This window comes from Carettochelys insculpta, chromosome 2 (genome assembly GCF_033958435.1).
Source record: "Carettochelys insculpta isolate YL-2023 chromosome 2, ASM3395843v1, whole genome shotgun sequence".
NCBI classification, from domain to species: Eukaryota; Metazoa; Chordata; order Testudines; family Carettochelyidae; genus Carettochelys; species Carettochelys insculpta.
Window position 1 is genome coordinate 177,274,003 of NC_134138.1, and position 21,431 is coordinate 177,295,433.

The 21,431-nt window shown below is 44.9% G+C and overlaps 1 protein-coding gene across 5 annotated transcripts in view; it reads left to right on the forward strand.

Annotated features, from left to right (window-relative positions):
- The first annotated feature begins 865 nt into the window (after window positions 1-865).
- EZH2 (enhancer of zeste 2 polycomb repressive complex 2 subunit) overlaps window positions 866-21,431 on the forward strand; it is a 64,691-nt gene continuing 44,125 nt past the window's right edge. For 4 of the 5 annotated variants that reach the window (XM_074986027.1, XM_074986026.1, XM_074986023.1 and 1 more), the window contains exons 1-2: window positions 866-1,074; window positions 2,584-2,649. In XM_074986027.1, coding sequence (XP_074842128.1) covers window positions 2,612-2,649 — 38 coding nt within the window. In that variant the 5' untranslated portion in view covers window positions 866-1,074; window positions 2,584-2,611. Of the gene's footprint in view, window positions 1,075-1,608; window positions 1,648-2,583; window positions 2,650-21,431 lie in introns of those variants that run through there. The other variant, XM_074986024.1, reaches the window with a different exon arrangement.

Here is a 21,431-nt window from a genome sequence, read left to right on the forward strand (position 1 = left end):
CAGTCAGCTGGAGAGTATATCTTGGGGAGGTGATGTTTTGCTTACAGTCCAGGGCAGGACTGAGCAGGTGGGTGATGTTAGTTCCCTGGCTCCAGGCGCCTAGTTTACAGTCTAGGCGAGGAGCAGAAAAGCTAGAGACAGAAGGGGGGCAACAGCGTCCACATGGCTCAGGGGAAGGGCAGAGGCGCTATGAGTAGCAGGAAGCGGCCCCTCCACCTTAGGAAGTTTCTACTCAGCCTGGCTATTTCCACGGCGCCTAGAGGCGGGGCACAGGCGTAGTTTGGGGTGAGCTGGCCCGGTTGTAGAGCAGCCACCTGCTCCTGGAAGCCGGCTCCGCCACGGCAGGTCCCGGGCGGCTCCACAATCGGTCTCGTCGAGCCGGCTGGGGAACTGGTGCCGCGAAGCCAAGGCCAGAGGGAGGGGTGGGAGTGAGGTCTGACCGGCTCGCCCGGCCGCCCGCCCTGCAGTGGGAAGCAACAGGCAGTAGGAAGGCGGGTTGTGTCTGAGGCGGCGGCGAAACCTGGTCCCCGCCCAGCGCTCCCCGCGCGCGCCGGAGCAGCATGGCAGTTAAAACCGTTAACAGCTCCCACTTTCGAACTGATTCAAACTCAGCAGCGCCCAACCGCCTCTCCCCTCGCTCCGCGGGCGCTTCCTCTTCTACCAACCGCCTGCCCACCCGCGGCTGACGCGCGCCTCAGGGCCCCCCTTGCCCGCGCACCCCGCTCCCCGGGGGGCTGAGGGGCACGCGGGGCTTGAGAAGGGGGCACGGAACGCGCCATCCCCCCCGCCCCCCAGCCAGCGCGAGAACAAAGAGAGCCCCGCCGCCCCCTCTCCCCCCCGCACGTGGGGAGCGAACGCCCCGCCCCCGGCCCCGCCTCTCCCTGCTGCGGATTGGCTCAGGCGGCTCCTTCACGTCCATCCAATGGGGGCGGTGCTTGGTTCTCTCCAATGAGCGCGCTGCCGATTGGGCCGCCGGGTTTGGCGCTCGGTCCGGGAGGGTGAATCCGGCGGCCGGAGGCAGAGAGGAGCGGAGAGGGGACCCGGAGGCGGGAGCACCGGCGGGCGTTGAGGGGGGTGAGTGAGTGAGTGAGCGAGCGCGCGCGGCCGGGCGCGCGGCAGCCGGGAGTGGCTATTTTTAACAGGCGCCCTTTGTCCCGAGGGAGGCGGCGGGAGGAGGGGGCCAGCCGAGGGGGGGCCCTGCAGTCAGGGAAGGCGCCCCGGACGAGAGGGTGGCGGGGCGCGGGCGCCGGGGGCGGGACACGCTCTGCGGGCTGGTGACAGCTCGAGAGACACCCGGAGCGCGAAGCGCCCTTTGTCTAAGTTGGCGCTGCCCAACCCTGGCGGCGGGGTCCCTCCGACCGGCCCGCCCGAGACAAAGGCGGGAGTGGAGCTGCGGGCTTGGGACCCCCAGCCACGGCGGGCGCGTGGAGGAGCCCGGCTGCTCTTTTCCTCATTGACTTCAGGCTCGTGGCGGGCGCGGGGGCAGTTGGACCGAGGGGACGTCCCCCTGAAAGGGCGAACGAGGGTTTAACACGCCCGAGTGAAACACAGCAAAATTTTCCTTCCCGTTGGAGGTGCCGGGGAAATGAAATTACTTGGCCCAAACGGGGGGCCTCCCTGCTACGGGGAGCGGGACTGGGCGCCTGGGTAGGTCAGCTCCAGGCTCATGTGCCCTTAGATAGTCTCCCGGAAGCTGTTGAGCTGTCTCTGGGTTGTTCCTCCTTTTGCCTTTTCACATGAGTTGCTGCTTTCGAGCCTCCCCCGCTCTCTCCCCTCTCTTTATCTGTGAAGATCTTGGGGGGCAGGAAGGATGTTCTGTGCAAAGGCAGTGGGGTGGTATTACTGGCAAACCTGCATGAGGACAACTCGAGTCAACTTCCCAATTTCTGAGGACGGTAGTGGGTTTTTGTGTTCTACAGCATTGTATGGCATTTCACAAGTTCGGATAGACTGGGCGCTGTTGAACGTGAGACATGCTCTTCCTAAAAACCTGGTTTTTATTGAGTCATTTTGGTAGGTAGAAGGGGGCCGTGATAGAGAGAGCTGCCTTTTTATTCAAATTGTAAGAGCAAAAAAGTGACTAGTAAATAGGACAAAGATTGATGCGTGATCTGGTATTATTTTGAAATGTTCCGTATTAACAGTTGCCTGCAGTGATTCAGAAGTAATTGGGAGTGAGAAGGAGACAAGAAGCTTGTAGGTGTGCTTATGTAAATTAATTTGGCTTTTGTTCAAGTGGCTTCTCTCTCCTGTTTCTGGATTACCATCCACACTATTCTGGAATAGGAACAATATAGAGCTGGGAATTCAGATCTCTGTTCCCTTCCATCTCAGAAAAGAAAATTTTGAAACACTTCATGTTTCAATTTGTGTGAGCAAAATTGATCTCTTGTGCCATTCCACTGGAGTTTTTTCTAGATGTAGAATTATACAAACACACAGGGATCAAAAATATGTATTGGGGCATCTTTTGAATTTCTAAACTGGGATTTCCTGATTGATTTCTAGGGTATAACACTTTCTAAAGTTTGAATGTAATTTGTAAGAGTTAATTAAAAGGCTATTCTTTTTGTTTGTTCTAAGTGTCCATATCAAATTGGGAGACCCTGGAATGTATATTTGTGGTAACCAGAAAGCATGTTGTGAAGGGTGAGTACTTGTAAGCATTGTACTGTAAGTACTTTAATTTGGTCTCTTAAAATTTGAATGCTCAAGACCTGCTGATACCTTATGATCAGCCCTGCAATACAGTACATTTATTTGTATTTTTTTCTGTGCCATGTTAGCATGGAATCTTGCATGTGAATGGGATATTAGAATAAAAAGTTCAGTTGTTCTCCATGCCCGTTTTATTCTTTCACCCTATTGCTTAATTCTGAAGGTGATTGTGACATCCAATAAAGAGTTCCATCTTTAAAGAATTTGAGACAAATTAAGAAGCATATATCCTGTTTTCACAAAAATTTCCCTAGTGGGAAAGGGCAGCGGTGGAAATTTCTAAATAAACTTTTGTAAACTTTCCAAGAGGAGTGAACAATTGCCTTATCTTAAAACTATGCCGTATTCAAAATCTTAGTTTAGGTTGACAAATGTCTGTAGGATTTGGGTTTGTCACAGAGTTAGTGAAATATAACTACTTCAAAAAATGAAGAATTCCATTTTGTCACTGACTTGCAAATCAAATATGCATGGTTACTTTTATATGTACCTTTAACTCAGTACTGTAAATGGAGGCTGGGAGCTTGAAGGTTCAGCTATTTTCTTTTCTGCCTCTCTGGAACTACTGTTGAGAATAGAAATCAGTTCCTTCCAATAATGTTTCAGAGCTAAGAAGACTGAAATACAGTACTCATTACCAATGTTCCCTCTCTTTCTTTCCCATCCATGTATGGAATAAATTTTATGTGCCCTGAGGCATGTGCATATGTGCACTACCAGGAAAACATATGCAGACTGTGGGCAATCATTGTGCTCTGCTAATCAGCTGGGCAGTGCCTGACTCTCTGGTGTGGGTGACTGCTCAGTCATTCAGCTTACATAGAACACTATCCATTACATCTTTACACTTATGCAGGATATATAGTAGGATTTAAATGTTCTGACTGTTGTAGTCTAATTCTTTGTCATACAGTGATCAGCAATATTATAGTTTTAAAATGTTAGAATCTTCAAATCCCAGTTTAGATAAATTATCTGTAAACGCTCAGAAAGGTGGTGTCATATTTAGTATGTTTTATCATATCCTAAGACTTAACGTGGAAATATCAGAAGCTTTTAGACTTTCTGGTTGTGAAGATAACCTGGAGTGTAAAATAAATAAATAAAAAATGTGATGTTCTGAATTCACCGTATAGTTAGAAAAAACCTGATTTTTTAACTTTGAAAACTAGTTTTGTTTACTTCAACAATTTCCAATCACGGTATTCTTGTCCATGCTTTCTTTACAAAACTTTTACCCATCTTTGTTTACCAGACCTTATGACGATGGAATGAGTTGTGGGGAGGGGGAGAGAATGAGTGAGTTTAGGTAAGCTCATTTTTGAAAGATCTCATTAGGCACCAAGGTGCAGCACCTGCACTAGAAAACTGAACCATTGCCAACTGAAACAATAGAATGGAACCTGTTTACACATGTTTCAGCAGGTCTTCAGAAACCACTTTGATTCAGGTCCTGGTCAGTTACAGTTTTGCCATGTATCTGCACCAGCAGAGTTTTAACAATTTCATATTCAGTGTGCAGAGGTCCTGGGATAGCTTCCAAAAATAGTGAGTTCTGTGAGATTTTGAAAGCCCCACCAACTTGCTGTGGTAAAGTCATGGGGGGATTGTTTAAGCAATTTTTGCTTTTGTCAGTAATCTCTGTTCCCTATGCCACTAAACTATGCAGACAAATGATGGCTAAATTTGTTGACAGCAGGCCTAATCCAGATGGTATTTGGGACCCTTGTACATGGTTTTGAGCAGTTATAAAACTCTTTGCATCCACACAAGTGTTCTGGGAGAACCAAATGATTATTTGAAATGGTGAGTTATTCTAATGCCAGGCCCCAAGAGAATTCTAGATAATGGGTTGCAAGAGGAAGAAGTGCAGGGGAAATGACAACAGAAGTAGAATTTACTATGTACTTGGGGAGAAATGTGATCAGGAAGAAAGCTTGATGCAAAAATAGTTGGCTGGGTGCAAGTGTAGAAAGATGGAAGTAGAAACAAGTTCATGAAAACAACATGAAGTCCTGTAGCACCTTACAGATTAACTGATATTTTGGAGCATAAGCTTTCATGGGCAAAGACCCTTTTAAGTTCATGAAAGAATCTGAAGACAGTTTAGAATATGTTAAGTATGCATTTTAAGGGTATGCATAAGACTTTTGCTGAATCGGGGTTTAGGAGGGAAACTTCAAGATTGTCTTTCCACATGGACAACTAGTGAAGATTTAAGTGATGGCACTTCATTCATGTAAATGTGGGAGCATATGGCTGGCCTGTGGCTTGCCAGGATCCAGCTTCCAGGCTCATATGCCGGGTCCAATCCACAAGCTCTACCTGCAGGGGGCAGAAGTGGCTTTGTGCCAGAAATGCAGTGCAAGGCAACTCTGTCCCCTATGCTTCTTGTAGGCTCTACCCCCCATTGCTCCCATTGGGAGTCCCAGGGAAACATAGCTGCAGGGGGTAATGCAGAGCAGTGTGGAGTGAGCTGTACCAGGTAGGAGCCCCCAGTGCTTGCCTGTTCTCACACAGACCCATCAACAACGTTATTACAGTTAGGAGTGGAGAGTAGAATTTTTGCACAGTGAAACGCAGTCGGTGGCCTAGAATGTCGACACCTGGGGAGGGAGGTGTGGTAGAGGTCCTGGGTAGTGTTACTTTGGCTCAGGTCTGAATATTTCATTGTGGATGCCAGAGCACTAGCTTTGAGCAGGGATTAGAAAAATCCTTAACCTAGGTTTAAAAAGCAGTGTAGATACCCAGGCCCAAGACTCCCTGACTGGTCAGTTGACTTGAGTCCTGTCAAATCTAGGGCTAAATTGCTCTGAAAACCTATGGTAAGCCTGTGGTCCCCAAATATTTGCCCCGCCTGTCCCCCCAGCAGTAATACAGTGTGTCCACACTGCCCCAGACTAGGAGTGGAACTGTGGCTGACAGCAGCGACTAGGGGTCGGGAGCAGAGACCAGAGCAGCAGATGGGGCCAAGGTGGAGCTGGGGGCAGATCAGGACTGGGTGGTGGTCGGTCTCTGACACATTGTGGGCCAGGTCCGGGTTCCACTGTGTCTCTCCTTGGCCATTACTTTGTGCCCACTCACCAAACTGCACACACAGTCCCACCAGGTTGAAGGAACCAGAGCCCCACTGCAAGAGTCTGTGTGGAGGTATTTGGACTGGCTTCTACAAACTTTTCTGACAGTGCATAGTACCCAAGCACCCCTGTGCATGCAGACCCATGGACAGCAGGGGGATAAAAAGAGTAGAGTAGGATCCAAGTGGCTGCTTCTCAGGGAGGAGAAAATTTTACTCACCATCCTGTTTCCTAACTCTGATAATGCTCTTACAAGCATCTGAGACTCAGCAAGGAATGCCTATACTCTGGGGAGGGAAGAGCATTCCCCAAAGAGGACCACTGCCCTAAACATTTCTGTTAAGCGTTGAAGAAGGCAGCTCCACAGTGTCACAGATCTTGGGGTGAAGAATAGGCAAGGTTTCTGTTATTTGGGATACCTGTTTTGGATACATTTTGAAGAAAGTTGTACAGGTTGAACCTCTCTAATCCAGAACGCTCACCTGTCAGCCTCCGTAATCTGTCATAATTTTAGTTAGCTGGGTGACCCCTTCTCATGGGTGTGGCCAAGTTTTCTGTGGTCCCATAAAGTTTGTTCACAGCCACCAGTCCTGGCTCTCAGTGTTCTGTGATGTTATTTAGCTGTAAGTGACCCAAAAGAGTCTTCTGAGAGCCCAGTAAGCAGTGAGGGTGTTGGTAATGTGCTAGACAATATTGACCTCTTGTGCTCCAGAAAATTCTGTCTCCCAGCACCGGTCAGGTCCTGAGGGTTCTGAATGAGAGAGGTTCAATCTGTATTAGGAATTTTAATTTAGGTAGCCTAAAACAAGGCTGGCTGCACAGTTGAAAGTTTGTTTTTTATAAAGATGTGTGTGTGAGAAAGAGATGCAATATGGAGAAAAGCATACTGGTGATTTCTCACGACAGGCATGTCAGTTGTTAGTTGCAAAACCCAAATCTTTACATTAGAGAGTAAACTGTCCATGAAATGACTGTGGAGTTAAGATATCAAAACTTTTTGTTGTGAACTTCTTCCATATAATATTGTCAGACTTAATGGGTTCTTGCTTTGCAAGGGGAAACTACAAAAGCGGAAGTAACAGACTTGTATAACTCATCTCCCTATATTATTGGTCTTTTTATAATATGTCTAAATGGTAAAGTCAAAGGTGATTCTAAGGTTACAAGTTTGATTGGAGTTCACTGAAACCTAGTCTATTTCTGTAAATACTGTAGATAAGAATTTTTCAATTTACTTAATTGAATTTATGTAATTGGTCCAGTGAAGTATTAATTTTTTAGGAAAGTGAGATACCAATTCTTAGAGCAATTTATTTCAGTGCGCAAATTATTCAGCGGGGACGGGGGTAGGAATATACACTCATCCCTCATTAAACAAGTACTTCATTTACGAGTACTCGCTTAACGAGGAACACATTTACCTACCCTAGTTCACTCTACGAGTGAACTTTCCCTGCTCATACGAGCCTTACCCTCCCCTCCCCGCCAGCCCTGCAGGCCCAACCTACTGGAGCCTGGTGCCTCTGCCGGCCCCGCAGCCCCAAACAGCACCAGCCTGATGCCTCTGCCGGCCCCGCAGCCAGATGCCCCCTGCCACCTGTCCCCCTCCCCCTGCAGCCCTAAACTGCAGCAGCCAGACCCCCTTACTGGCCCCACAGCCTGAAACCTGCCTCCCCACAGCCTGAGCTCGCAGCCGCCTGTATGCTCGGCGGTTGCCTGTACCCTCTGCAGCCAGGCCCACCTGCGGCCACCTTTACTCCCGCCCCTGCAATCAGACTACTCCACAGACACCTGTAACCACCGCAGCCAGACCCCCCCAACACACACCTGTAACCCGCCGCCGGCCCTGTGGCTGCAAACTGCGGCAGCCAGACTCCCTTACCAGCCCACAGCCAGACCCCCCCTCTGCCCCTTGACACCCCCACCCGTCCGCCCCCAGCTTTTAGCCCTCCCTCCCACTCTCAGCCCTAAACTACCCCCAGCCTTTAACCTTCCCCAACCCAAGGTTCACTCATCTTTCAAAAGCAGCACTACCTGCGGCCACTCCTTCACTTAGCTGGGAGCCCTAGAAACTAATCAGAGACTTTTACATGTAATTTAAGAGGAATTTAGTGTCCCTCTTATGAGTTTCTGCCTACGAGCAGAAAGTTGGGAACAAATTGTGCTCGTAAAGAAAGGGATGAGCGTATTGTCATCTTGTTCCAGCCAAGTCTGAAGATGTCAAATATGGACTTGTGTGACATTATCTGCTTAAAATATAACCATATAGATCATTGCTGCAACCATTGTTATATGTTTGCTGCAAATTTTGTAAAAATGTTGTCAAGTAAGGGATCTAGGGAACGGTTGTGATTTGCAGAATACGATTATTCAAGTTGTATACATGTATCATTTTTGTGTTTGAAGTTATGACTTGGTTGTATTTTAAATGCTTGCTCCTGGGGTAATGACCACACGGTAGTTAGCCAACACAGTGTGGAGGAGCTATTCAAATTGAGTAGCCCATTAGAATGTCAGTTAACTCAAAAAAGATCATGGGGAGATGCCCATCTAAACTGAATGGACCTTCCTTGGACCTTCATTCTGAAGTATAGATAATGGCTTCCTGCTGTAACTAAGCAAAATCAGGCATGGACAGGTTACTACAAATTCTGGTCTTTTATCTGTAACTTTCCACTAGCTTTTCTGAGGGAGTTGTTTGAACGAATGGGTTTCTCTCCACATTGTAGAAGCTATAAAAGGTCCTGGAAGCCCCTCCATTTTGCCACTTTCCTTCTCCAACCTTTGGACTTTGGATTTATACTAAGGGATGGAGGCACTTGCAATGCTTTGGAAGCAACAAGAGACTTGACTTAAGTGAACAGTTTTATTTCATCACTACTACAAGCCTGCACCAAGAACTTGACTTTTATTTTATGTATTTGACTTCTTTTACCAGTTTAACTCCCTTTCTTTTTTTTATATAAACCTTTAGATTTTTGATACTAAGGGACTGCAAGAAAGGGTGCAGTGTGTTCCTGTCAACTATTCTAGGAAGCTCCCTACATGTGTCAGTTCTGCATATCCCGCTCAATTTACCTCAAAGCCTCCGACCTCCCACAATAAACTTAGTAGATCACCTCCGCATGTCTCTTTCCAATCATGAATGGTCCATCTGCCCAGACATCCATGAAGGGTGTTACTCAGAGGTGTGGAATTCCCCTTTGTGCCCAGAAAAACAGAACATGTCTTCACATCTGTTGCTTTCTGAGTTACCAGCTGGGCTCATTCACAGATGTTTCTTCTCCTCTGGAAAGACTATTTCTCCTATGGATTCTCTTTCAAACGCAAGGTCCTGCTGTAGGCCAAAGTGGAAAAGACAAACCTTATCCTAATAGCTCTGGCCAGCCTTGCCAGTACTGGTTTATTACCATTTTGGACCTTTCAGCTGAAACACCAATCCGTCTACTTCTGTTTCTCATCTCTTCGGATCACAGATGCTTTTGTCATCTGAATCTCAAGTTCCTCCATCTCGGGGTCTGGTTGCTGCATGGCTGAGCCTGTTGGAGTTAGCAGTCTCAGATCCAGTTCAAAAAGTTATTCTAGGTCAGTGGTTCCCAAACTTTTCAACATTGTGGCCCCCCCTTTAGATTTTTGAGAAACCCTCATGCCCCTCACCTCTTCTTTACCCTTATTCAACCCCACCTTTTAACAAAAAATGCAATACATAGTTTAAAATAAACATAAAAAATTAATATAAAAATTAAAAATAAACACACTTTTTTTTCTTGGCCCCTTATGGGTGCCTGGTGCAGTGCCGGGTGCCTGAGCCCCATGCCAACCAGCACAGCTGCCCACACCAGCTGCCTGCCAGCACAAGACCTGCACTGCCAGAGTTGGCCCCCGAGACCTGTGCCACTAGGGCCAGCCACTTGCCCACCAGCCACCTGCCCCAGCTGCAGGTCAGCTGCCTGAGCCACCCACCCAAGCCCCATGCTGGCAGGGCCAGCCACGCCCCCACCATCCTGAGCCGCCCAAGCCCCAGGCTGCTGGGGCCAGCTGCCTGCCTGCCAACCCAAGCCATGTGAGCCCTTTGCTGCTCCTGCCAGCCCAAGCCGTCTGAGCCCCATGCTGCTGGGGCCAGCTGCCCACCTGCCAGCCCAAGCTGTCTGAGCCCCATGCTGTCGGGGACCAGCCCCAAACCCCACACTGCCAGGGGCAGCTGCCCACGAGCCAACTGCCGAAACCTGTCCTCTCTCACAAAGCTAGACATCGCCAGCCCCCTGCCTTTACCCCTCCCCCTCGCCCAAGACAGGCACCCCCAGTCTCCCATCTAACCCCATCCTCCTCCTCCAACCCACACTCACTCACCTTTGTAGAAGGCAGCTAGCTCCACATGGGTCTTTACTGGCTGCCTGCTTTTTTAAAGCGGCTGTGCTGGGTTACCCGTGTAAAATGGCAGGGGCTGAGAGCCAGAAGCAAAGGCCAGCTGTTTCTTTGGGTGGGGGGAATGATGTGGGGGCTGGGTCGCCTCACGTGTCCACCCCCTGAAATTTTTAACGCCCCCCCTCAGTTTGGGAAGCCATGTTCTAGGGAACAGCAAACTACCTAGAAGAGCCATAACTGTCAAAGAGGAAAGGGTTCTCGATCTGGTCAGTGCAGAAGAGGATATTATGCATGCAGTCATCAGCTCTATGTAGTCTGTACTATTGGTATCCTCAGTCCAGCTGATGATGATTCTGACTTTCTACTCATGAGTGAATGACAGGCTCATCCTTGCAAACTCATTCTGTATTGTTTTTTCCTCAAAAGGCTGGACTGGCAGTATCCAGACAAGACAGTTGATTCTGCCTTGGGACCTTAATCTGGCGTTGTCAAGACTTGTACGTCTCTCCCGTGATCTCAGCCAGAAGGGTCTTGGCAATTGAGACCCTTACCTCAGAACCATTGAAACATCATCTTCTTCAGGGACAAGGACCAAATGCATCTTCACCCAGCCTTCCTCCTGAAGGTGGTGTTGCAATTGCGTGATAACCACAGCTGCATGCCAACAGGCACGAACAGAAGCTTCATTCTCTAGCTATTAGGCGGGCACTGGCCTGCACAGAAAGGACAAAATTATTTAGAAAAACTGTTCAGCTTTTTGTGGTGATGGCAGATGGGATGAAACGTCTCCTCCCAGTTTCAACCTAGAGAAGTTTTTTGCGGATCACTTCTTGTATCCGCCCATGCTACGAACTGGTGAAAGTCTCTGCTTCAGTCTTGACAGCACATTCCACATGGGCGCAAGCATCTATAGCTGATTCATGGCTCAGGTTCCCATTTGGTGGTATGTCTGTAGGATGCCAATGTGGTCTTTGACCTACACTTCTGCAACTGGTTTGCTCTTCTCTCAGGAGGCCAGAGAAGATGCTGGATTCACCAAGCAGTACTCTAATATGTCTGTCATTTAAACTCCAAACCTTCCCCCCCCCCCACACCTGCTTCGGAGTTACCTGTATTGGAATGGACAAGAAAGCACTTGACGAAAAATGGTTACTAACCACCATAACTACAGCTGTTTGAGGTGTGTTGTTTCATGTCTATTCCACAACCCATCTTTCCGCCTCTCTGTTGGAGTTAGTTGGCAAGAAGGAACTGAAAGGGTTGGCAGCATGTATGCTCTGTATGCTGCTGCTGTGAGGCCGCAATGCCAGGTGATACCAGAGGTGTTGCAGGGAAACCATTGGGTGGGTGGGAACTTTCTGACTGCTGTGTTCTGGGCAAATGTGCATCAACTTTAGAATGAACATAAGCAACACGTTTCAAAGAGCAACAGTTATGGAAGGTTAGGAGCCATTTTTAACTTGGATTTGTTTTAAAAGAGATGTGCATATTTAATACATCAAATTAACTGGATTATTTCTGTAACTATGCAAAGGAGGTGGTATGAGGTGCTATCTTTAAAAGATCAGACCTTTAAAAGGTTTGGTGACTTTTTAAAACAGGGGTAGGAAAACTTTTTTTCTCTCGTGGACACTGACCAAGGGGAAAGAAACATCAGCCACAGGTAAAACATGGCCCTATTGGGGTGTGTGGGGGCTTGGGGCTCCTCTTCCCCCCCATCCCCCCAGTAGGGCAAGCCAGTACTCACAACTTCAGCCCTGTGGGTAGGGACTTGGAGGCTCAGGACTTCCCCTAGGCTCCAGGATGGAGCCAGAAATGAGTGGATTGGGGTGAAGGAGGGGGCTCTAGGATGGAGAAAGGGGTTGGGGAGTTGGAGGGGTTGAGGGTTCTGAGTTGGGGCTACAAATGAAGGGTTTGGGGTGCAGGAAGATGCATCATTCTGGGGCCAAGGGGTTTGGAGTGTGGGAACAGGCTCAGGGCTGGGTTAAGAGAAGGGGATTTGGGAGGGGGTTTAGGTGTGGGCTCCATTCAGGCTGCACTTACTGTAGGCAGATCCTGGCTGATGGTGCATTAGGACTAACATAGGTGTCCTGCCACCTGGGGTTCTGCACTAGTATTGGAAGCGGCAGTCACGTCTGGCTCCTACTCAGAGGGGCCAGATGGCTTTGTGCAATGTGCAGTGCCTTTGCCCACAGGCATCACTTGGTAGCTCCCACTGACCACTCTTTCTGGCCAGTGGGAGCTGTGGAGCAAGTCCTGAAGGTGGGGACAGCTCAAAGTTTATGTGAGCCCTGCTGTATCGTGGGGTTGCAGGGACAGGCTTTTGGCTTGATGCATAGAGACTTGCAGTCAGCTGGGTGAATTGGAGTAGTGGGCCAGATGTGGTCCATAGGGTATAGATTCCACAGCCCATTTTAAAATCTGTCCAGTAATAAGCTCGAGAAGAACTTCGCAAATCCAGAAACAGATCAGTGGATCTCCTTTGTATATGTGTCTTCATTTATATCCTAGGCTGGGGTGGGCACTAATTTTTGATGGGAGCCATTCCAAGGATTTGGTAAGTGGTCAAGGGCCATGTTCCTCTATGATATTAAGAGGTGAAGGGTCTGGGATGGAGGCTGGGTGCAGAAGAAAGATCAATAGGTGATTGGGATATAGGAGGAGGTGCAGAGTTAAGAAGAGGGTCTGGTAGTTGTAGAGGATTCTGATGTGTGGGAGAGTATAGGACAGGGTGGGCAATAATTTTTGATGGGGGGACCACTCCAAGATTTAGGTAAGTGGTCAACGGCTGCATTTTTCTGGAACCTGGGGTGGCAGCCTCACAAAAATCCACTATCTTCTGGCCCCCAGAAGCATTAATTCATCTCTGGGGGTTAATTCCTGAGCCTCAGCATCCGTGTCTCCTATTCCTCCTGTGGGGTTGGAGCTTGAGGGGGAAGAGGGAAGTGTCTCCTCCTTCTTCCTTCTCCCCCTGCTACCCTCACTTTTCGTGTGTGTGTGGGGGGGTCACATCTGAGGATTTTATTTTATTTTTTTTCTCCTCACTTGGGGTCCAGGTCAGTGAGGGGTGTGCTCTTGGTTTTTTTTTTTTGCTTCTAACTTGTGTGTGGTCCCAAATTTAATTTTTTTCCTCCTTATTGGTGTGTGGCCCCAAACCCAGAAATGTTTCTCCACCCCGATTTAAAGAAACAAAATTGTACTTTTGCAGACAAGCAATCTCAACCTTATTTTGTATAAACTTTCCATATATTTTATCTACTAGAGGGGAGGGCCTGACCCAGAAAATGTTACTTGGTAAATACTTAGTCACATGAGCACTCTTGACTTCATAGAGGACCATATTTGTGAAAGTTTGTATTACCCTTGCAATTGGAATCTTGTTTGTTATTTCTTTAAGGCTGTTTTTGGTATAATATTCAAATCTTAACATTTGATTGTAAGCCTTAATAAAAAAAAAAGTTTTAATGCTTGAACTTGTTTTATCCCTTAGGTTTTGTGGTGCAGATTAAAATTATTTTCTAGTTTGTTCTGTGTGGTAATTTTCTTCCAGCTGAATGTCAGCCAGTTGTATTTCTGATATATTTGTCTGATGCATATAGCTCGTATTGTCAGAGTAGGACAAAATTAACGTTTCTCAAGATTGTTCAGTAGTAATCATTGGAAGTGGAGACTGATGACAGATGAACTTGTTTCTGTATGAAAATTTCCATATGCTATTATTGTCTACAGTATAGATAATCCCTTTTGGCCTAAAGATCTACTTTATGTGCCATGGAGCAGAATTTAGCTGTCTTTCATCATGTCTGAGGGGTAGCTTTGTTAGTCTGTTTCTGCAACAAGTCCCATGGCATCTCCAAGACTATCACATTTATTCATATTTGCCTCTGCCGAAGAATACAGTATTAATTAAGCTTTCTTCCAGGGCTGTGGTGGCAGAGTCTACTATTTCAAGACTTAGGTTATGTCTACATTACAGCCACAGTAATACAGTTGCAGGGCTATGATACTTCCCACCAGAAATGTTTCAATCAGTATTTTTAATCCACCTCTCCCAGATGCAATAGCTAGGTGAATGGAATATTCATATACCGGATGTTTGGCCAACCCATGTACATAGCACAAGCCTCAAAATTTTTGATAGCCTTCATTGATACAGCTAGGTTGATCTAATTTGTAAGCATAGACAAAGTAATTATCAGTAACTTTGCTTTTAATCAAAGATAGAAACCTTGGTAAGAGAGGTTATTAGTGAAAATGCTACCCCCTGAAGACAATGAATTTGTCTAACATTTGAGAGGGGGGAGAAAATCACCGAGAGAAAGGGATAAGAATTAAAAGTGATCTGAGGTCTACTGTAATTACTAGACCCTCCTAATAAACATTTGAAAAGGAATGGAGGAACCAAGAAGTCTCCTAAACCAGTTTAACCAGGAAAATGGGCATAAGAGTAGTATATTTAAAAAAGGAGATGGATATCATGTGTAAGAAAGTTGTTGATTTTCTCACAAGCAACTACAGAGGAAAAGCAGTGTTAATATAATAAATCAGAACTTGGTAAATGTCTTTGGACAGTGTCAGCATATCAAAGGAACCTAACGTGACCTAATATGTGACTAAGGACTAACTGGGGAGACCCTTGAAGAAGCTAAGGGAGGGAAATTAATGCTTGTTTGCTGCCCCAAATGTATGGCAGTGGGAGAAAATCTTTTGTGACTAATAGAGAAGAGGAAAGGGTGCTTGAAGTCTTATCTATAGTTAGAGGTTTTGGTCAAAGGGCACAGGCCAAAGTGTTCTTATCCCAGCAAGTGTCACAATAAGGCATGTACTATGAAAATAACCCAAGGGCCAGAAAGGAGGTGCATTTAAAGAGATGCAGGTGACAGCACACTCTGGCATAGTTACAGTCCAAAGAGGTGTGGGTTTGGCTTAACAAAAGCGGTTTTTTCTTTAATTAGCTTGTGGTAAGAGGAAAAGGCTTTGAGAAACCAATGTGGACAGACGTGTGTCCCAAGTTTGGGGAACAGTGAGGAGGACCCTTGTTACACTGTAAGTGCTGTTGTATATGTACACCTTTTTAGCTTTTTTTAGGGTTTTTTGCATTATTGTATGATTCTTAAATCTGTCTTTACAAAAATGAATTTAGGCACTAATGTGTTTGCATATTGCAAGGGAGGGAAATCCATCAGATATTAAGAATATCAGAGGCAGAGGAGTGGTGGTATCGCTTTTTTAATCACAGCAGAGGTTAAAAGGTGAAGTGAAATAAAATCTGAAAGGCTTTGGGAACTGGGAAGAGATACTAAGAAAAGGGTATGGTTTGGCCTAATTCATTAGAATGTTCTATTTTTCTCTGTCCTATCCAAGTAGTATTTGGGATTGAGTTTTCAATCTTCCTGCCTTTTGTCCCAAAATCTGAGTTTCTGGGGGAAGTTTTTCATTACTTGTATAGGAATATTTTAGTATAATATCTGTAATCTCAGCATCCTGTGCAATGTGCTGCTGCATGTATTGCCAGAGCAACTTGTCAAATTATTGAAGTAAAGGCAAGGCCCATAAACAAAAGACTGTTCTACACACTAATTGGGAGTTCACCATGGACACTTTTTTTTTCAGTGTGTTTTTATGAAGAAGGGTGGGTGTAACCACATTTTAGTCAATTTTCAGTTTCCTGTTGTGAATACAATTTTATTTAACGTTTTAGTGAGGGTTGAGTGATAGTAATTTCCTATACATTTCTTTTGTGAGGCTAAAGTAGCATATGGTAATCTGAGCCAAAATTTAACTTGATGCTATCTAAACTAGGCTCTTGAACCTCTCCTCCCCTGAAAATGTCCTACTACTACACATTTACCGGCGCACTAGTTTAAAGAATCAGGGTTTATGCCTCCAGGTTTACTTAGAGCAGGACAAGTTGACCAAGTGGGAAAAAATGCTAACCACAGCTGTTTCTTAGCTGCACTTGAAGTGGAGGCAGAGGCAGACACCTTAGACAGACAGGTGGTGCTGCTCCAAAGGATGTTGTTCCGGCTACACATTTACACCTTGAATAAGCGTCTCTTTACAACATTCAGTTAACTTGTTTGTACTTTCTAATTGAGAAAATTTTTGATTTTTACAAGCTGTAATTTTTCCTATCCAAGTTAGGTATTACCTGGTGATAATTACCTCCTTCCTCATAACATACAGGCTTACATACAGCATATCTGTTTCTCATCCTGTGTGCTTATCTTTCTTTTTCTTCTCTCTTGCTTGCCAATAAAAGAGATTGTGTTTTGGCAGAGGGAGATATGGGCATAGTTGGTAAGAACTGGCCGTTCCTCTATAGGAACGGACCTGGCTTTATGATTTTTTTTATCTCTGCCTTCCAGCGATTAACTGTAGCTCAAGAGGTGGAAGGATGCTGTTGGTATGTTCCTACACACTAGTTATCCCTGATGGCACAACAGTCCAAAGCTCATTGCAGCAAAGACGGCATTCACTTATGCTGTGTGTTGAACTATCCACTGGCCATCTCAGCAATTGGGAGACGAAGGCAATTTCTTTTCTGTCTCTGCACATAGCTCAGTGCCAATATGGGGATGAATTTCCTGCACTATCTTTTTTTCCTTGTTGAAATTGCACTTGCAGCCTCTTTGTACAAAACAGGCCTGGCCCCTCTGTGAGTCGATGAATCCATTTTTGAAATGAACTTGAAATTAATTTTTTCATAAATCATTGGTAAGAAATAGAAAAATATTTTAAAATCTTCTTTTATTGTACGATGTCTTTCTAAGACTATTCACTACTAATTTTATTTATTTAAAGGGTAAAGTTGTTATTGACTCAGAAGATGACCCTTGGATACTCACTGTGGGCTTGTCTACACTGTCCCCAACTTCGAAGGGGGCATGTTAATCAGGGCAATGGAAGATTGCTAATGAAGTGCTGCGGTGAATATGCAGCACTTCATTAGGCTAATTCTTCCACCCACGACAACTTCGAAGCATCAAACTTCAAAGTGCCGGCATGTGTGTAAGAGTAAAAGGCACTTGGAAATAGTGCAGGCTATAGGCATGCCGGCACTTTGAAATTTGGTGCTTCGAAGTTGCCGCAGGGGAGAGTTAGCCTAATGAAGTGCTGCATATTGATCGCAGCACTTCATTAGTAATCTCCCATCTCCCTGATTAACACACCCCCCTTCAAAGTTGGGGGCAAGTGTAGACCCAGCCTGTGTAAATAGCTATCCTGAGAACATAGAATAGACTATGTAAAGTTTAGATTACATATACGTACGTTTTCAGATAGAGCTTACGTATCTTTTGTAATTTCTTTAAAAAAAAAAAAAAACAACTTCGTTTTGAAGAGAAGGTTGCTTGCAGCTTATGCCTCGTGGAGGTCAATTCCTTTATGCCTTCTGTTATGGTAACTTCTAGCTCTGTATATGGGAGGAGAAGAATATAGGAGGAAAAGAAAGTAACTGAAGGCTATAAGAAAAATTGGTGCAGTGAGGTGGTCGTTTCATTGTGGTCCTACTGTTTGTTCTCTTTCCCTGTTTCATCATCTTTGCTGTATCCTAGGTCATTCATTTGGCATTCTCACTGGATGCCAGATCGATGGAAGTTCTTACTTGCATTCATTGTTGATTCCAGCTATATGGTGGTGAAAATTACCAATGAATATATTCCATAAATTTTCAATTAGTTACACCTGTTTGTGATAATTTTGGGTCCAGGCAGTTGAATTAAATATCTGAACTCCTAGAGCTGACACCTTAAATTTGTGAAAAAACTTTTAAAATTTTAAGTCTACTTGACAAATTCTCCAGAAAAATCCTATGCAAGGATTGGGAATCCTAGACTGGGGCTGACCAACTTGAGCCTGAGAGTGAGCCAGAATTTACTGATGTGCATTGCTAAAGAGCTAGAGTAATACTTCGGGAGGGAAAAAACCCATCTGCCTCTCAGGTGGCATGGACAGCGCCACCAATCAGTGTCTCCTGGTCCCTCACAGTGCCTCTAACCCACCACAGTAAGCTGTTTCATGGTATGCAGGAGTCTTGGAGGGATTGGGAGGGGGGATGCAGCAGGCTCAGGGAGGGAGTGGGACCCTTAGGGAAGGGAGTGGGGCAGGGTCTGGGTCAGAGCTGGGGGTTGAAATTTGGCACCTGTAGCTCCCACCCCAGAATCGTTGCCCATACAAGGAGCCGCATATTTTCCTCTGAAGAGATACATGTGGTTCTAAAACCACAGGTTGGCCACCCTTGGTCTAAACCCATTTCCTTACTCCAACAGGAAGTTTTCAAGGCTCCAGCACAGGGTTGTTTAAAAGCATCTATGCAAATTGTACTAAAATTAATTTTAAGTATCAAATAGTAAAGCCGAATAGAGTTGCATTCAGGTGCTTTTTTTGATGCCAGGCTCAGTAAGCAAGTAGTCCAGTAGTTAATCTTCTCCTACAAAATGAAAGGGGGAAAAAAAGGGGGGGGAGGTGTCAAAACATCTTATCAGAATCTTTTTCAGTTAGTCAGTTTTTATGTACATAGTCTTGTAATAGATACTTTATAAACAATCTGATTATAATTTGTCAGGTCTACCCTATGGAAATTATAAACCTCAGGCTTAGTGGTACTTCCATGTTTTTGCACAGAATGAAGGCCTATCATTTGCAGTTCAGTGTAACAATCTGTTACAGGGATCAAACATTCTCCACATGGAGCTGCATCTTCACCAAGTGTCATGTTTGGTAGCATCGGATAAGCATTTCTCCAAAGTAACAACGATGACTGGTCACACACGTCCACCAATGACAAAAAGAAGAGTAGAAGATCTCTGAATTTCTCTACCTCCTTTTTGCACCCAAGAGTTTTTTAGGGTCGCTGAATACTTTAACCATTTTCTGTCCTGCCTCTCGAGATTGCTCATACTGTCTTTTTAGTTGGGATTGTGAACAAGTTTGAATCTATACCTGGACTTTAAACCCAAATTAATCGTATGTCATTGGGAGAATTATATGGAGGTATATGAGCTATATGGAGGTTCCTTATTCAGAATTCTATTGCATGGATCCAAATACAGATTTCTGGTTGAAATAGAATGTTGATACCTGGGTGAGATGGGCATGCTGGCCCTTCTTTGCACAACATGGAGAGCTTGAACATGTTTTTACGTAAAGAAACTTTCCCACCTAGGATTTAATTGAAAGTATTTGATCCAAAGTTTCTGGCTTAATCTATAGATGGAAATCAGTTTCTACTGTCAAACTGGACAGTCTTTGAAAGAGAGAGGAACTCATGATGACAGAACAAACGGTTACAAAATGCAGAATTAGACACTCTTAAGTGTTACTGTTGGATAATTACAACTTCTTTCACAAACTAATTGACAGGATGGCAATGACTATAAGGATTTCTTTTGTCTGCTGAGAAGACTTCTAACCCCATGTATGACCATCTTGGTTCATCCTCTAGAACAGGGTTAAGCAAGCAAGAAGAGCCATTTTTTTCATATTAGGTAAAAAAAAAACAACAAACCCTCAAATTCAAGGGACCCTAGTGCAGTAAACAAGACCTTATTAGCAGCATGATCAAAACACAGGTGGTGTATCATATCCCACAATGCACTAGATATATTAAAGGGAGAGTTAGGCAATGTTTGGAGATTGCATATTGTTTGCTATTTAGAGATGAGTTGTTCATTGTTGGCCTTTTAGATGTTTGCCATTTATCGAAAGTAATCAAAAGGTTGTGGGGTTTTTTGGTTTGTTTTATTTTTAACTTTGCAATTATAGTATCAAGAGCCACAATAAGTCCTTGAAGAGCTGCAGGTTGCAGGCCGCAGCTGTACAGAGTTACACTTCTCTGATTTTTGCCCAATAAAAAGTCTGTCTGTTTTTTTTAAACCTGCCTCAGCATATGCTATGTCAAAATAAAATAAACTATCTGCTGCTTCAGGAAAAACTCTTCATGTTCTGCCCAGAGCCAATTCCAAAGTTGTTTTTTTTTTTTTGGTGGAAGTACAGTCTTTTTGGATACTTAATTACTCGTATCTGCATATGACAAAGATTAGATCTTAATGCTTTAGTTTTGTTAAAATAGAAGGCTAATCCCCTTTCTCCATGTAAAGTTTGTAAACAATTCTCATGTATACGATTGTGCAGTACAGGAAGGCCTAATGGTATGCCTTACTATGAGAGGCTCTAAATTGTGGGTTAAGACAGTGTAATTCACTCACTCTTTCTGATGTAATAGCTATTATGAACGCTGTTTGAATTGGTATCTAAAAAGGGAGCTTCTCCCACTGTCTCATATGTTTCATAACCAGAGTAAAGACTATATTATGGTCCGAAGACAACTGTGAGAGAATAGCAGTTTATTAAACATGTCATATCAGGCTTTCGTGCTGATATGACACCATGTATTCCAAAATGGGTTGAACTGAAGCTGTGTGAGGTACTATATTGTATGATTTGCCCATAGTAAACTTTTCCATTTAAGAAAGTAACAACTGGATTGTGGCTTCTTTCCTAGAGTTAAGTCTTTGCACCTCTATGGAACAAGACTGCATTAGGTTTATTAAAATCTTAATGCCTACACCATAAAGTGAAGCAAATGCAGTCCTGGGTAATAAACTTATCCATGCTTCTGTATCCTTTGCAGGACGTATGGTGAACAAATTAGATTCCTCTGGAGAGTTGAACCGGGTTTGGTAACAGCTGCTGTTTGGCTCAAACTTTGGCTGCAAAGATTACATTTTCATCCTCCTTAACACTTTTGCCATGAGTAGAAAAGGCTTCAATGAGACCTTGTCCCTAGCTTATCTGAAGTGGCTATCTCTACCCTCAAACAGAACTTGTCATTTCACATTCTGTTTGGAAGCAAAGAGGTCTATACCTGCATGCCTCAAGACATCAGATCGTAGCTGTCTTCTACAATTGTGTATACTTGTGTAATGCTTCTGCATAAGAAATGGTTACTTAGTGTAACTATGGTTCTTCAAGATATGAAGAAGTAGTTCTGAGTCAGTGTGGGAAGGAAAGCAGAGAGGGTAACCATGCAGAGTATATCATCTCATAGATCTGGACGGGACCTTAAGTGGTCATCGAGTCCAATCCCTTGCACTCACAGCAGCACCTGTCACCCCCCGACAGATTTTATTATTTTTTTTTAAATCTAACTCTGCCCCAGACCCTGGAAGAGCCCTCCTCAAGAACTGAGTTCACAACCCTTGATTTACAAGGCCAGTGCTCTAACCACTGAGTTCTCTCCCTTTCTCACTCACATATATGGCGTATTTG